The following is a 16,440-nucleotide window of genomic DNA, read 5'->3' as shown; positions in this document are numbered from 1 at the left end:
AAAACAATTGAGTAGATTAACTTATATGTGGCGCATCTCTGTGCAATTAGACTTCTCGGATCTGTCTTGGGTCCCTAGAGCTTTAATAATGTGATGTATTAAACAAAGGTGTTTGTTGCAACTTTCATTCGTTTTTTATCTGGAGACCTGGTTGAGGATCTCGCAGAGTGAGGGTGATTGTGCAGTATTGATGGAATGATGGTAATGGTGAGGGGAAATGAGATTACCTCGCTTTATCCACTACAAATTCCTTTATGATCTACGTAGTCCTTTAATCAACCTATTTTTGTTATCAGTATCAGTGATAGACCCCCCCCCCCCCTTACTTACGTATGACTTTTAAGGAACCTGGAGGTTCTTTGCCGCACTCACATAAGCCCACCATCAGTCCCTATCCTGAGCAAGATTAATCCATTCTCTACAATCATATCCCACATCCCTCAAATCCAATTTAATATTATCCTCCCTTCTACGTCTCGGCCTCCCCAAAGGTCTTTTTCCCTTCTGGCCTCCCAGCTAACACACTATATGCATTTTTGGATTCCCCCATATATGCTACATGCCTTGCCCATCTCAAACGTCTGGATTTAATGTTCCTAATTATATTTGGTGAATACAATGTATGCAGTTCTGTGTTGTGTAACTTTCTCCAGTCTCCTGTAACTTCATCTCTCTTAGCTCCAAATATTTTTCTAAGCACCTTATTCTCAAACACCCTTAACCTCTGTTCCTCTATCAAAGTGAGAGTCCAAGTAGTGATAGACCCCACAATTTTTAAAGTGCACAATATTATGAACTCATTTTCACAGACACTGTAGTCAGCATTTTTGTATTCATTGAAATACATTCTACAGAGCCCTAAGTTATTTATTAGGCTCTGTTTCATTAATTAAAATATACACTAAAAGGAAAGATTGTATTAATTTTGTAATTTCTGATCAACTATCAAAGGGACTCTTAAGAAATATATTTACATTCAGCCATTTTGTACCTCTGGAATGGATGGATGAATTAATGACTCTAGATGGATAGATTAAGTTGTGGAGGTCGGACATGCCAATGAACACTTCAGCCACTGCCAGGGGCACATTGTGTTATGTCCAAATTTCTACATGGGCGAGATGTGGTTGAAGAAATTTTCTACAGTGCGAGGGATAGTGATCTTTTACGCACCATAAATCTATGATATGGAACCCAGAGCTTTATTTCCCTCCTGGAGGCAATCATACTTAGGGTTTCATCATCCTTAAAAATTTGTCCTCAGCAACTTTGAACCGGCAAACTGCAGATGAAACTTCTATACCACCAAGAATGTCTTTATGCACATGGAAAATAACCGTTACTCAATTTTATATGATGCTAAATTGATCCTGATATGCGTTGTGAGATAAAACATGTGCAATGTTGCGAGACACAAGTATTTCAGCATCATTGTTCTCACGAACTTTGTACGACAGATTTATGTAGTATTTTATCTAGATGTGAACAGATACACTTACGGAGAGTCTGTACTTCCTTATCTTACAATGTTAAATTTCTCAAATTTTGATGCATTTTTCTCAAGTTATGAAAGATATAAATGTAGAAAAAACGGGCATATGTATACAACCAGCTAATACATTTATAATTCCACTGAGCAAAAAAAAAAGATCATTGATAACATTTTTTGCATTAAGAATCACTACAAATGATTTTTCTTATTTTTATTTCAGTCTTCTGGGTACGATACTTTGAGAAAAGTGCACAAATGTCACAAAAAATAAAGTGCAGAAAAAATATGTCAAAGTTTCCATATCTTACAATGTTAAATTCCTCAATTTTGGGTGCACTCTCCTCAGAAGTTATAAAAGATACAAATGTAGAAAAAATATGGCGTATGTAACTACCATTATGTATACAACTGGCTAAATAAATTTAAAATTCCACTGAGCAATTGCTAAAAAAGAATTTTAATTGATAACATTTTTTTCATGAAGAATTAGTACAAATTATAGTTCTTTTTTTTTTCCTGAAAATAAGGCTAAAAGAAGAAATAAAATCATATTATCATTTTACACATTAAACTACCGAAAAACGATAAAAACCAAAATTTCATTTTTTCTCAAAATTCGGTGTACAGACCCCCCTTAAGTTAGACTAGAAAGCATTGCATTTCTGTACATAATTGTCTGTAGTTAAATACATTTTAAATGCTGTAAATAAGAAAACTCACTTCTCTCTTTTTTGGTAGGTAACTTAAAGATACCGTATCAAAGACTAGATTGTTTAATCTTCAAGAAATAGGTGATAGTAAGGTGGTATTTGGCTATATGAGGACGAGGGTTCGCCATGTGATTACTTGGATGTCATTTTACAGTTGAGGGAAAATCTCTGAAAAAACCGAACTCTATATTCAGCCCAAGTGGAAATGGAACCAACGCCTGAGTGCAGCTCTGGGCTGGCAGGCATATGTGTCGCTTCTGTATTGTAATGTAAATGAGTTGAATAGCAAAGGCAGATTTAACAGTGTGGTCTCAATTTAGCAATGATGTTAGCAACTAATTTTTCATATTCTACAGGGGTGTGTTAGGCTACTGCATTAAATGAAGATTATTAAGTTATAGACTTTGCCTCTTTCCAAATTATTATGTATTCACCATCATCTCCGCCACTTCTATGAACATGACCACCAGAAATGTTACTTACCATTATTGTCACTGTCACTACCATAACCACAACAACCACTAACTTCTCCTCTAATCAAAATCAATCTGCCACCATCACTACTATCATAATGTCATTGAAACCACCATGATCACAGTCACTGCTCTGACCACCATTATCACTGATACTGCCACTACCATGATCATCATTGTCACTGCCACCACCATAATTTCAATTGCACTGACATTACTATCACCATACAGTTACCGTTTCTACCTATGCTGCTGCTCTCACAATTACAACCACAAGCACCACTACTTCTAGCAATGTCACAACCACCAACATCACAGTTGTTGCTTCCACTGTTACTGTTACCATCACGAGTACCACTGTTACTGCCAATGCCATTGCTATCAACAACAAAACTCACTACATATCTCTATTTCTGCCAGTGCCGTCGTCACCAACATTTCTGATGCTGCTACTATTGCCATCACCATCACTCTGCTGCTATCACCACCACCATATGTGCTGCTGTCACGGCTATCTTCAAAACCACTATTTCTGTTGCCACTAACACCATTACCAAAGCCACTTCTGCTACTGTAACTACCATCACCACAACCTCTCCTACTGTTATTGCCATCACAACCGTCTCTCTTCCTGACTGTGCCACGATCACCAACACTTTTGATGCTGCTACTGACACCACCACCATCTACCGCCTTTGCTGTTGCCACTGACATCATCACCACCACTACTACCTGTTGCCATCACTGCCATTGTTAACACCACAACCCTGCTGTTGCCACTAGACCAGCTGTGGCAAAAATGTGGCTCGCAATGATAGCTACGTATTTCTCTTGCTTCCTACTTCCTCCAACCCCCACCCTCTCACTCACTGGAGTCAAACTCCATTCCATTTGTATTTGTCTCTGACCTGCGAGTAGCGTATCGTCGCAATGTCTCTCTCGAAACCATGTACCTCTACAAAAACGAAAGTTTCATGTAGGATGGAAGGACTCATTTTTTTTTGCTGCCAATATGATGAGAATATTAAATGTATGATTTGTTCAGAAGTATTACGAGGAAAACGGTTGTATGACATAAAATGGCATTATACTACATGTCACTCATGAAACATTAAAAGGTTGTGTTGTTGTTGTTGTTATTATTATTATTATTATTATTATTATTATTATTATTATTATTATTACTATTATTATTATTATTATTGTTATTGTTATTATCTCTGTACGTCGATCCTTGTTCAGCAGATGTACGAATAATGCGGCTAGATCTTCAATTCAAACTCACAGATTTACAATGTGATGTTAAATGAAAACTAGATGTAAGGACTTGACAAATGTTGAACTTTTCAAATCTTTGCCAAAAAATATATATCCAAAACTTCATTCTTTCGCTTACTCTGTTGAAGCCATGTTCGCTACAACTTACATTTGTGAAAAATTATTTTCAACAATGAAAATAGTAAAAACCAAATTTAGATCACGACTGACAGACAAATACCTTCATGATCAACTACGACTAACAGTAAGTGACGTAATTCCTGATTTTGAAACTTTGTTGCAGAGACAATCTGAAGACAGTTAATTTTTGGTTGTGATAATGTGTCCTATGTTTTCTTATTCATTTCTTTCTTCATTATACGTACTAAACATTAGTTTGCAATCTTATACTTACTTACTTACTTACTGGCTTTTAAGGAACCCGGAGGTTCATTGCCGCCCTCACATAAGCCCACCATTGGTCCCTATCCTGAGCAAGATTAATCCAGTCTCTATCATCATATCCCACCTCCCTCAAATCCATTTTAATATTATCCTCCCATCTACGTCTCGGCCTTCCCAAAGGTCTTTTTCCCTCTGGCCTCCCAACTAACACTCTATATGCATTTCTGGATTCGCCCATACGTGCTACATGTCTGCCCATCTCAAACGTCTGGATTTAATGTTCCTAATTATGTCAGGTGAAGAATACAATGCCTGCAGTTCTGTGTTGTGTAACTTTCTCCATTCTCCTGTAACTTCATCCCTCTTAGCCCCAAATATTTTCCTAAGCACCTTATTCTCAAACACCCTTAACCTATGTTCCTCTCTCAAAGTGAGAGTCCAAGTTGCACAACCATAAAGAACAACTGGTAATATACCTGTTTTATAAATTCTAACTTTCAGATTTTTTGACAGCAAGTTTGCAATCTTATACTGTATAAAATTATATTTAAGTGCTTGACATAAGGAAAATGAAAATCCGTTAATAAGTCAGACAGTTGCTTCACTTCCCTTTCGGGTGTCCGCCTCCCTCCATAGGTGCTATGAACGTTGCAGGTTACACAGTGGCTTGGCGCACGATCATATTTTTGCCATGCCCGCACTAGACCATCACTGCTACCTCTTCTGCTCTGCCACTAACATCACTCCTGGTGCCACTTCCACCACTACCAACAGCTCTGCTACCATTTTAATTATCACCATCACTACCACTGTTGCAACTACCACTATCATCACTACCTCTGCTGTGCCATTATCATTGTTACCACCACAACCCCTGCTGCTGCTACTAAACTATCACTGCTACCTCTGCTGTTGCCATTAACATTATCACTCCTACTGCCATTACCACTATCACCAACACTACTGATGCTGCTGCTGTTACCATTACCACTTCTGCTGCTGATACTACAACCATCACCTCAGCTATTGCAACTATCTCTGCTGTGCCACTGCCATCATCACCACCACCTTCTTTGCTGCTGCCACTGCCATTGTTACCACCACAATCACTGCCACTAAGCTATCACTGCTGCTGCCATTAACGTTATCACTCCTGCTGCCACCATCACCACTGCTGCTGCTGCTGCTACCACCACTTCTGCTGCCACCACCACTTTGGTGCTGACACTACCACCATCACCTCTGCTGTTGCCATTGCCACCATCATCACCAAACCTGATGCTGCCCCTGCCATTACCATCAGTACCTATGCCACCACCACACCTCCATCACTGCTGTTGCCATTATTCAGTATCACATTTAATTAATGGAACGGTGTTGATGAGATGAAAATTAATTCAAATACTCGTATTACTAGGCAAAAAAGGGGAAAACTCTCATTCATTGGCAATAAAAAGTCTTGTATATTTCTGGAATCCTACTCTGAAAAATAAATAATTGAACAACATTATTGTGTAACTTCTATGTTTTCTGAATGTATAGTAATTCTGCTCTAGTAAATAGAAAATAAGTATGTTCATCTTGTCTTCATGCTGACATGTGTAATACAGTGATGGAATGTGTTAATCAACGACCTATACCAAAAATTGAAATCTTTCTTACAATTAATGTTCTGCTGTTTTAATGTGCATATTTTGGAATTATAGTGGAATAGTGCAATAATTTGTAAATAGGCACATATAATTTAGAAAATTGTACTTTTTTTTTTACGTTTTATCATGTTTAATAAAATCTAGCTGTTACATATTAAGAGTCAAATCTGTCTCATTGAGAGTAATTTTAGATGACAGTATAGTAAATTGCAGTGTTACGTTTATAGTCGAATCTATTTTAGCATTTGGTCAGGATAGTCAAATTTGCAAAATGATCGAAAAGCTAATTATCTGGTATTTATGCATTGCAAAGAAAATTAATGTCTCTCATATAAAAGTGACACTACATATTTTTCTCAGGTCATTCCATTGCAAAGAATCAATTAATGTTGAGTCAGTTCTATTTCTGCGTACTATAAATTCTCACTAGTCACATATTGAATAATGTATAAATAATACTTGTATGAACCCAACGTCACAACTTTGAAGTCGCAGCTACAAGACTTGTACCATTTTCAATGTGATCCATTGCTCAGCATTATAAAAAATGACCTACTTTCTGGCAGCGCCTGGTTCACACGACTAGGGAAAGGATGTTTATTTTGCACCTAATTTATCCCTTGAATATATCTAATAGATTATTTATAGAATATATCTTTGTTATAGATTATTTATAGAATATATCTTTGTTACAGATTATTTATAACATTTGATCTATAAACAGACGAAAACAAACAAAACAAATGAAAAACAGAGCCGAGTCTTACATAAGAACTTCATTCACGTGTAAGCCTAAGCTCTCACGAATTCAATCTTCACATTACATCATATCGTGTGTTTTGGGTTATTCCATAGTGACATACGTAACATTTTTTAAGTAACTGTGATTTTCACAGGATATTTAATTAAATACTTAGTAGTTCATGAAAAAGACATTACTGTCTTTTAACATAAGCATTCCTAAATATAAACACAAATTCTTAATGAAAAAGAATAATTAATAATGTAAAAAATATGAAATATTGTATGGTGTAATACACGAACATTTTCTTGCCACTTGATTTGCTACCAAAATTGAAAATGTTCATATTATTGTGCCAAATGACAAAAATGCATTCAGTTGTTTCCCAAACAATTAAGACACTTGTGTAGTACATGTAACTGCTAAATCACAAATTAAAAAAAAAAATTAACAGTACTATTAAGAAATAAAATATTGCAAATATGTTGTGACACATGAACATTTCTGTCATGTTGGTTACTAATTGTTTTAAATGCACTATAGTACATCACTTCTTGTGAAAGATTTATACACTATGCCAACAGTTCTTATGCAAAACAACACTAGATTACACTAAAATACACTTTTAAATTTAAAATACCACGATTGTTTACAACCATATGTGGTGATATTTCCTGTGTAATGCCATGTGACGAATATACCAATATGTCAGCCATTTGTAGTACTTCCCTTCCTTGGACATCACAGACACTTTAAATTCTTCGCCACCACAAGCTTTTGTAACTTCACCTGTATATTTGATGTCTTTTTTTTTTTTTACTTGATCATTTAACGACACTGTATCAACAACTAGGTTATTTAGTGTCAATGGGATTGGTGATAGCGAAATGGTATTTGGCGAGATGAGGCCGAGGATTCGCCATAGATTACGTGACATTCACTTATGGTGGGAGAAAACCTCGGAAAAAACCCATCCAAGTAATAGCCCAACTTAAATCCTTGAAAATACTATAAAAAATGTTCAAAATACATAAATATTTAGCTATATCAATAGAACAACTAATATAGATTTAAAAAGGCCTATCTTTTAGAATTGCTACGTGATAGCTAGGGCAAGTTAATTAATGTTATTAAATAAAACTATTTTAAATTAACACAAGGAACTTAGTACCATTTATGTAATGTGCAAATAATTACATCAATTTATTTATATATTGGCCTAGTATGGTAGCTACCTACTTACCATAAAAATGTACTGAATAAGCTTGTTTCTTATATGAAATAAATTAACATAAACCAATGTTTGTAAGTTTTTAATTCAAGGAATTAAAAACTAATAAGTATTTTATACGAACTTTAGGCATAAATGAAATGTTTTATGCTAATTTTGGGCCTACATACTACATTTTTACAATTGTTATATAGTCAACTGTCCAAAGACAAGTGTGAACCTCACAAGTGATACCAAGGCACCACTTATGAGACAACTAGGCCAGGAGATAATGGGGTAGTGTGGCCAGTTCCTTTCCCCCTTACAACAGTTATGGAACACATATTTTCAAGAGAGTTTAACCTACAGTATATGTACATTGAAAAAAAAAACGCACAGGTGCGTGTGTGTGTGCATGCGTGTGCGCGCGCACACACACACAGTTATCTAAATCAACACTAAGTACTTCAAATTCCACTGCTAATTATGTTTAGGCGTAAAGACTTCCAATAACAACAAAAATTGTAACTGGATTTTAGGATAAACTTCAGTGACACACGAACATAACTTTTTTTTTCATGTGTCACAGTCATTGTGTTACGTGTGTCAGGTGTTTTTCTTGTAGAATTTGTACATAAATCACAATGTTGTCCATATTAGAAATTGATTGTTATGTGATGTGTCTCACTTTTACATTTATGAAACATTAAAAAATGAAATGGTTTTGAAGAAATATAAACAAATGTCCATTTGAGCGTGACACATGAACTCTCAACCTTTATTTGCACCAAATAATCATTGTATTACGGTTTCTATGCATTGTAATTATTAACAAAGGTCAGCACTTCATTATTAATTGAACTTAACATACAGAAGTAATGATTTATTTACCTTAAAATATGTGTACCATTCAAATATGTGATTTCTAACAGATAATTTCGCGCTCTTAAACCACAGATTTATTTGTGCTTTTTCTCCCACATTCGTGTTGTTATACAATCAGTGTTGTCAGATTAAAAAAATTCGGATCATAACGAAAAGTTGACATATAACAAGCAGAGATTCGTGAGATTTTTATTTTTCATGAAAATGTCGCATTTTCATGGAATGACCATTTTATGTCTCTACATTCCTTTTCTTCACTAGAAATCACAATGTTTGCACTTCCATTACCACGCACCTCTCATTTCACACGTAATTTACTAAATTTCCGAACAGTTTCCTTTTCTTGAAATATTTCCCTATAAAATCCTTAACTCTTGAAATCCATCTCCGCAAGGAATCCCTTACAATTTCGACCATTTTCACTTCCAAAATCTGCAAAACCACCTCAACGCTCGTTTCTTCTTCTTCTTTTTTTTTAGGCTTTCACGTTATTTGTGTTCAGAAGTAGACTTTTCGTTATTTTACCGTGTCCTGGAAATTAACATTTCCAATGTTTCCGAACTACATAGTTCCATCATCAGGGTAAATAGATACGACCATGAAGAGCCACCTGCTCTATTCGGTCCTTTATGCATGGGTACTCCATCTGGTACTCCAGTTATTTTCTTAGGACTGTTCATTATTTGGGAAGTAATGGGACACACTTTCATGAATAACAGCAAATTGGCATTTTGTGTTCATTTAATAGGTATACTAAATACTGATAAATGTATTTTATTATATAAGTAAAGAATGAGATATTAGACATTTTTTAATTAAGATTTCATTACTCTTTTAATAATTCCCCCCTCCCTCATCTGTGCGGTGTCTTTGAATGTTATTACATCGCCACTGCCGATCTAGATGATATTGTTATAAGCCTACGAATAACTGTTTAATATAATTGTTGTGAATTAATTATAAATCTCAAATTAACCGAGATTTCATACTTTTCGGGATTTAATAAAATGGCTTCGTGAATGCTATAAACAAAAATTTAGTTTATTTTGTACCACAGTAAATAAATTTACATCCTTCACGAATAACAGAACAAAATAAATTATAATTGGTTACATGGTAAATAAGTGTATAATTTTAAAATTCATAAAATGTATTTTAGGCTATCAAGATATTATGTTCACATCACTTTTTATGCATTTGTACCTTGGATGATGAGTTTATTTTTAATGCATTGATTAAATTGCCATGGCTTTCAAAATCGTTTCAACCCCAATTTATTTAAGAGAAAAAAAAATGAATTTATGTTGTTTTATTTTTATTGTTATTTGTGTATTTTCTCCACTCTTTATAATGTTTTAGTTGTTGCTCTTACTCGCAGTTTTAAATATAAAATTACGTTTGATAGAACGGACATTATAATTTTGAGCATATCTATCGTTTTGTGTCTTTGTTGTATATGAAAAGAACGTAACTTGGCGAGTTCGTAATTCCCACGTCTTTTAGAATACGATGCAAGTGCTGCCAACGTTGGAGGTTTGTAGAAGCAGATGAATGTTATTGGTTGAGGGTTGGATTTCAATGGAACGCGACTAAGACGTTCCTTCCTTTGCAAATTTATGAACATACTGTGTTGAAATGTAGTTATCAGGTTAAAGATGGCTTATATAGTTTTAATTATACGAAAAATGACGTGTTAAAAATTTTCATATTAACGTATTCGTTCTTGGGACAAGTATACATATTTACTCATGACACCGAAGTGATACATACGTGCATAGGCGTTATAATTGTGTACTGTCATAGCTTAAAGTTTTGTCTTAACCTATTCCAAAATGGCCACGAATCTAAATAGTCCAAAGGGTTCGAGTTATGGAACGTCGTCAAAATCACCACAGCATCAGCAGGCGCAAGGTTCTAGTTTTGAGCCAATAGACAAATCTTCTAGCAACACACTAAAGGTAGATATTTGTTGCATATATTAACTGCCTTTGTTATTTGCTTGAATTAATTTGCGTTTGACAGGTTTTGTCATTCTATTCCGTAGTCATCCAAGTAAGTTACATTATTTTACGTCGATTATAATCATTGAAACTATTGACAATGTTAGAGCAGTTGCTTGTTTTTATGTGAAAGCAATGCTCCTTTGTTGAGCGTTTCGTAGTGACAGGTTAGGTTAGGTATGGTATTTTTACCTGTACCGGTACCCAAGAAGGAAAGTCGTGTTGAATGTGAAAATGGATTCTGATCCTTGGTGTATATTTTTAAGTAATGGTTGAAACTTCTTTAATTATTTACGTATCATAAAAAGTATAGTAACATTTACGGCGCCAATATTCATTTTGAATTTTTTTTAGGTAGCGTCATTAAGACTCTTCTGGTATGAAAAAAAATTAAGGCTTTTAGTACTTAGTGTTGTTCTTGTATTGGTGTAGGTTTTTAACCAACAGTTTTATTTATTTTTACAGATTCACATGTAAAATAAGGGAATGTAAATCTAAACGCCATATAGCATTTTTTAGTGAAAGTTCTATTGCTGGTATCCTTAATATCATGCGAGTTTCCATTCTGTAGCTACATGGTGTTTTTAATTTAATTAATATATTTACCGTTATTTTGGCAGGGGAATGTAAACAAATTTTACAGCTACTTGCATTTTGTGTCATGAACAATTCATTGTTTTGGTGACTTGTGAAACATGAAACAAGACTTATTTAGAAAGTAGGCCTAAGTGAGAATTATTATACAGTAATTAATTTTTAAAAGTTGTTTATATTGTCATTTAACATTTGAAAATATTGTTATTTTGTTACTCTACTTCTCAAGTATATGAAAAATTTTAACGAGACTAAGTCGTTTTAGACGTCAGAGAATTTCATATTTCCTTTATTTTTAGTATTATTTATTTTGCGCCTACACAATCACAGTTGGGCGCGCTTCCAAACAGGGGCAGTGGCATTTCCCCTAAGGTTAGAGCTCAGTTTAGGTGTGTGTGTATTAATCGAAAAAAATGTCATATAAACATGCGCCCTATTTTCAATACTTTCTAGCCCCTAATTTTCGATTAATACACACACACACACACCTAAACTGAGCTCTAACCTTAAGGAGAAATGCCGCTGCCCCTGTTCAGAATTGCGCCCTCACAGTTTATTAAGTTTTGACCACCCGCCAAGATATAGGCTAAAATCTTCTGCAATTTTCTTTAAATTTAAAATTTGTGGCTAACATTCTAAGAAGTTACGACAAGAAATGCACACCATGTGTTAGTTTTTGTTTCGTTGGGAAATCTAATACTTTACTATTTAGGGTAAAAAATCTTCAAAAATAAAGATTCGGCATTATTTTACGTCAGCATTAAATATTTACACTTCTCAGAATAGGCACGATCACTGTACCAATTTCATAACCTAGTAATTGGTGCTATATTGTACGAAGTGTTTTTCTTTCCCTTATGTGACTGTTTACACAACATTTGATTGGCTAGGTTGTTTACACAATTAACATTTGATTCGCGAGGTGAAAGTTCGTTTGTTTTTTGTGAAGAATTACTGCCGTTACAACTCAAGCACTCTAGGATTGTCACACTCACCAGAGAACCTATTATAAGCATGTAAATAATTCTGAGTGATTGAAAATCTTACATAGTTTGAAATAACTTAAAATGTATGACATTTTAGTTTTTGCACTAGATTCCAGCAACATCTTATTTTGAAATGTAGTATTTATACACTCTTTGGTCCAATTGAATTCATTAGACTCCACTGTAGTTGGTTGTTTGACAGATGAATATATTTGTTATTGGTGTCTAGTATTTGTTATTCAATTGAGTTATTTCACTTTTAACAGCCATGTTGCAAAATGCAAATGCAGAAGAGATATTTTCTCTTATGAATATCTAGAGAAAAGAAAGGAACAGACTATCAAAGTTCCAGTATAAAACATTAGGTAGGCCATTTCAGTTGCTCAGATTTCCAAGAAGTGATGGTAATATCCAAGAATCAGTCGCTGCTTTTCCAGGCCAATAGGAGACCCATGACACGATATACAACATCGTGCAGGATGGTAGTACTTCAAAATGTTAATTTTATCGGGGACTGCCACAACCCCTCCCCCCTTTCCAACATGACACGACACCCCACTCTACATCACTCCACTTCCTCACGTATTTTCCTCTATTTCTCTCTTTCTCTAACTACCAACTTTATTCTGCTAACAACTTTATATTAAATTGGAATACTTGACTTACCTTTGAATATGCCAGGATTCGAGTCTAGGACCTTTTGTTTAGTGAACCACTATCGTAACCATTATGCTATGAATTCGTTGATGATTAACCCCTTAAATTATATTTACGCACAATTAACATCAAGTACTTCCAAAGGTATTAAACATATGACTTTATTATATAATAGAAGTGAATTCATTAGTTTGTTTTATTAACCTTATTACAGTTAATATGGCAAATAGATCACGAATTAATTAACTGAGGCCTACATTGTACAAGGGACTGATATGATAAATATCTGAATTATGGCGTTACTACACTTATATACAGTAAAACCTCCCTAAAATGAAATGCGATCATTCCAGAATTTTTTTTCTGTTTTCACAGTTTTTCGTTCTACAAAGGGTTGAGTTTACCAAAACTAAGAATAAAATACTGCAATATGCTCACTGTATGAAGAACATAATGAATAAATAATTTGAAATAAATGTTACTACATTACATGCAAAGTGAATTTTATTTTCATAATATTATTAATGTAATTGCAGCCTCTCTCTCTTTCTCTCTGTGCCCTAGTTTCTTGACCCCTACTTTTCTTTTAAAGTGCATTGCCACGACTTTTTTTTTTTTGAAGGGAACGTCGTAGGATTTCCTTCACGTCCTGCATCAATTCACAGTGTAAATTGCACCCTTATCCATCGGCTGTGTAACTGAGGTTGTGTTTGATGGAAAATAAATTAACTTAATGTTTGACAAATCAATCCTTGGATGCCAGGTAACATTGTCTAAAAACAGTATGACCTTACGACCTTGACGTTTCATTGCTCCATTAAAATTTTGAAGCCACTCTTCCAAGATAGAACTGGTCATCTAGGCTATTTTATTAAATCGCTCAGTTTACAGAATAGTGACATGGTTAGAGAAGCTTCACCTCCAACGCCTGACAGAGAATAGCAAAAGTCTTCCAGAGCATTGCATGTACAGTCACACAAAAAATTGTCATGCTTCGTATAGTATTATCGCAAAATTAAAAATGATTTGAAAGAATTTAACAGTTACACTTAAAATTATCTGTTTTAGTCAGGTTTCTTACCTAAATGGTGCCCAAAAATGATTCCGTTTTCGCATTAGGCAGTTTTCCATTTTAAAGTATTATTTTACATTGGACATCATTCCATTCCAAAATTTATTTTTCGTTTGTACAGGTTTCCTTCTTATAGAGGGTACGTTTTAGCAAGGTTTTGCTGTACTATCAATTGTCTTACTATATGTATATTATATCTATTCACTACACTACCCCCTTTAGTATTTTATTAATCTTATTGAGGTAAGTTAAATTGCCACATTATTATTAAAACAGTTTTTCGTACTTGCAATGTAATCTGCCGACATACGTGACGTCATATAAGCCAATTAAATCATCCAACTTCTTGGTCGGGAAAGTAGCGATTCTGCCTTGGATCCTACCGAACAGATACAGTTTTTGATTATGTGCTCGAATCAGACAATTTTGTCTGGCTTTGTAAGAAGGGGAAATGGAAGTTTTGTAAGGAACATGCACAATTAGCCATATAACAAATTCGACTTATATTTTAAATGTGTAATTAATTATTCTTGCTAAATAATATTGTGAAGACGCTGTTGTGCATTCATAATACGCGATATGGTTCGGTACAGTAACATTGTTTTTGTCTCACTTATATTGAGCCAGGTTATGGCAAACCTATAATCTATGTGTGGTCGAATTTCTACTGGAGAATCGACTTTCGTGTCTCATAATGAGTAATTTCATCGCCATAATGAGCAACTTCACCTGTGGCAGGTATAGGCTTATATTAAAAATGTGTACAGAATTTAACGTTTGGAGAAATGTTGGTTTATGATGGTATATATGAAGATATGGCCGTTTATCTGGCAATTATATATATTTTTGTTGAGGTGGACTCTTCTCTGTTATAATTGTTAGCAACATATCATGCAGGGGCGTAGGTTCTGACCTACTTTTGGCTGAATAGTTGATTCCATTTTGATGTTCTCAACTAGGTCTATAATGCGACGGAAAAGTAGTCCCGTGGCAAGTACTTGAACTTCTCTTTTTAACAATTCCAACAATGCTAGATAATTGTGAAGCTACACAGTATAATTAAATAGCTGATTAAAATACTGCTTTCTGCATAAGAGGTAGCAGAGTAGGATTACTTCATGTACATTAATATTTGATGTTCCTGTTCATCACATTCCATCCGTGCTATGCCTTAACGTCTCTGTGCAGACTTTGCAGTGAAAAGTGTTATTCTATTATTATGTAAAAAAAAAATACAATATTATAAGTCAAACTTTATTTTCGAGAGCAGTGAAATATATATCTTTAGCGTTATTTTGTAATATTGTTGGCTTTCCAAATTTAAATGGCTTCAATTCTATTTCTTTCTCTTTTCCTCCTCATTTTTCTCTTTTTGTTCCTCTTATTCAAGATTTGAAGAGTTTTATGCCATTCCAGCGCAAGTGGCCACTTCTGTTGCATAGGCTATTAATTATTTGAGTTTATTTATTTATTTAAATGTTAGAAATTGGTTCCTGAGAACAATAGCAGGCTACAAACTGTAGGTCAGGAAACTAAATAAAGGTCCAGAACATTTTCATTTTATAGTAGTGAATCATTGAATCATATACTCTGCAGCCTGATACTTAAATTAGCTTTGAATAAAGGATTTTCACTACCATCAACTTGGATGTGGCAGATTTATTAAAAAATGTATAAATATATTGCTGTTAATATTTAGTAATAAAGAGGTTTCTGTAATAAGTTATTGTAATGACTTCTGTAGCTAATACAGCATACAAATGTAACTGTCACATTAGATATTTGTATTGATTAATTTTTGCATAGTTCTTAAAATAAAATTTATGTATATAAAAGGCTTCAAAATTTTATATAACTATAAGTGTAATGTAGTTGAGAGTATCTCTCTCCTTTTTGACTGAGTTGGACTGTGAAAGTGTGTGAGTGAGATCAGGGTAGCTCAGCAGATCACATTGTTTTATTAATACTTTACACCAAACATCACATCAGAATCCTATCAGAAAAATCTTGAGCTCTCCTGTAGGCATCTTCTGGGAATCTTTTGACTTCTTAGTAAGTTAAATTCCTTAGTAATTTATGTTTCAGTTGAATATTTTAGGCACTTATTCTGTAACATTAAATGAAATTAAGAACTTTTAGTGACGATTATATGAGGGGTTCACAACCAGAGTGGACCAAGTCCTTCTGGAATAATTTTGAGAAATTGAATCTTAAAGTTTTCCCTGGCTCATGATTAGTAATCTTCACCTTCCATAGGAAATGTTGCCCTCTGTGGAGTAACAAACGAGTTATGGACTTGGTTTTT

General features: G+C 34.3%; 1 protein-coding gene across 9 annotated transcripts in view; it reads left to right on the top strand.

Annotated features, from left to right (window-relative positions):
* Positions 1–16,440, top strand: part of LOC138707508 (CTTNBP2 N-terminal-like protein) — a 100,653-nt gene that overhangs the window by 2,485 nt on the left and 81,728 nt on the right. For 4 of the 9 annotated variants that reach the window (XM_069837023.1, XM_069837020.1, XM_069837025.1 and 1 more), the window contains exon 1: positions 10,288–10,784. The exons of 1 other annotated variant lie outside the window; for it this stretch is intronic. In XM_069837023.1, coding sequence (XP_069693124.1) covers positions 10,659–10,784 — 126 coding nt within the window. In that variant the 5' untranslated portion in view covers positions 10,288–10,658. Of the gene's footprint in view, positions 1–10,287; positions 10,785–16,440 lie in introns of those variants that run through there. 4 more of the 9 variants (XM_069837021.1, XM_069837028.1, XM_069837029.1 and 1 more) reach the window with 3 other exon arrangements.

The sequence above is a fragment of the Periplaneta americana genome, chromosome 10 (genome assembly GCF_040183065.1).
Source record: "Periplaneta americana isolate PAMFEO1 chromosome 10, P.americana_PAMFEO1_priV1, whole genome shotgun sequence".
Taxonomy (NCBI): Eukaryota; Metazoa; Arthropoda; class Insecta; order Blattodea; family Blattidae; genus Periplaneta; species Periplaneta americana.
Note: the sequence above shows the minus strand (reverse complement) of the source record. Positions and strands in the feature narration are given on the sequence as shown.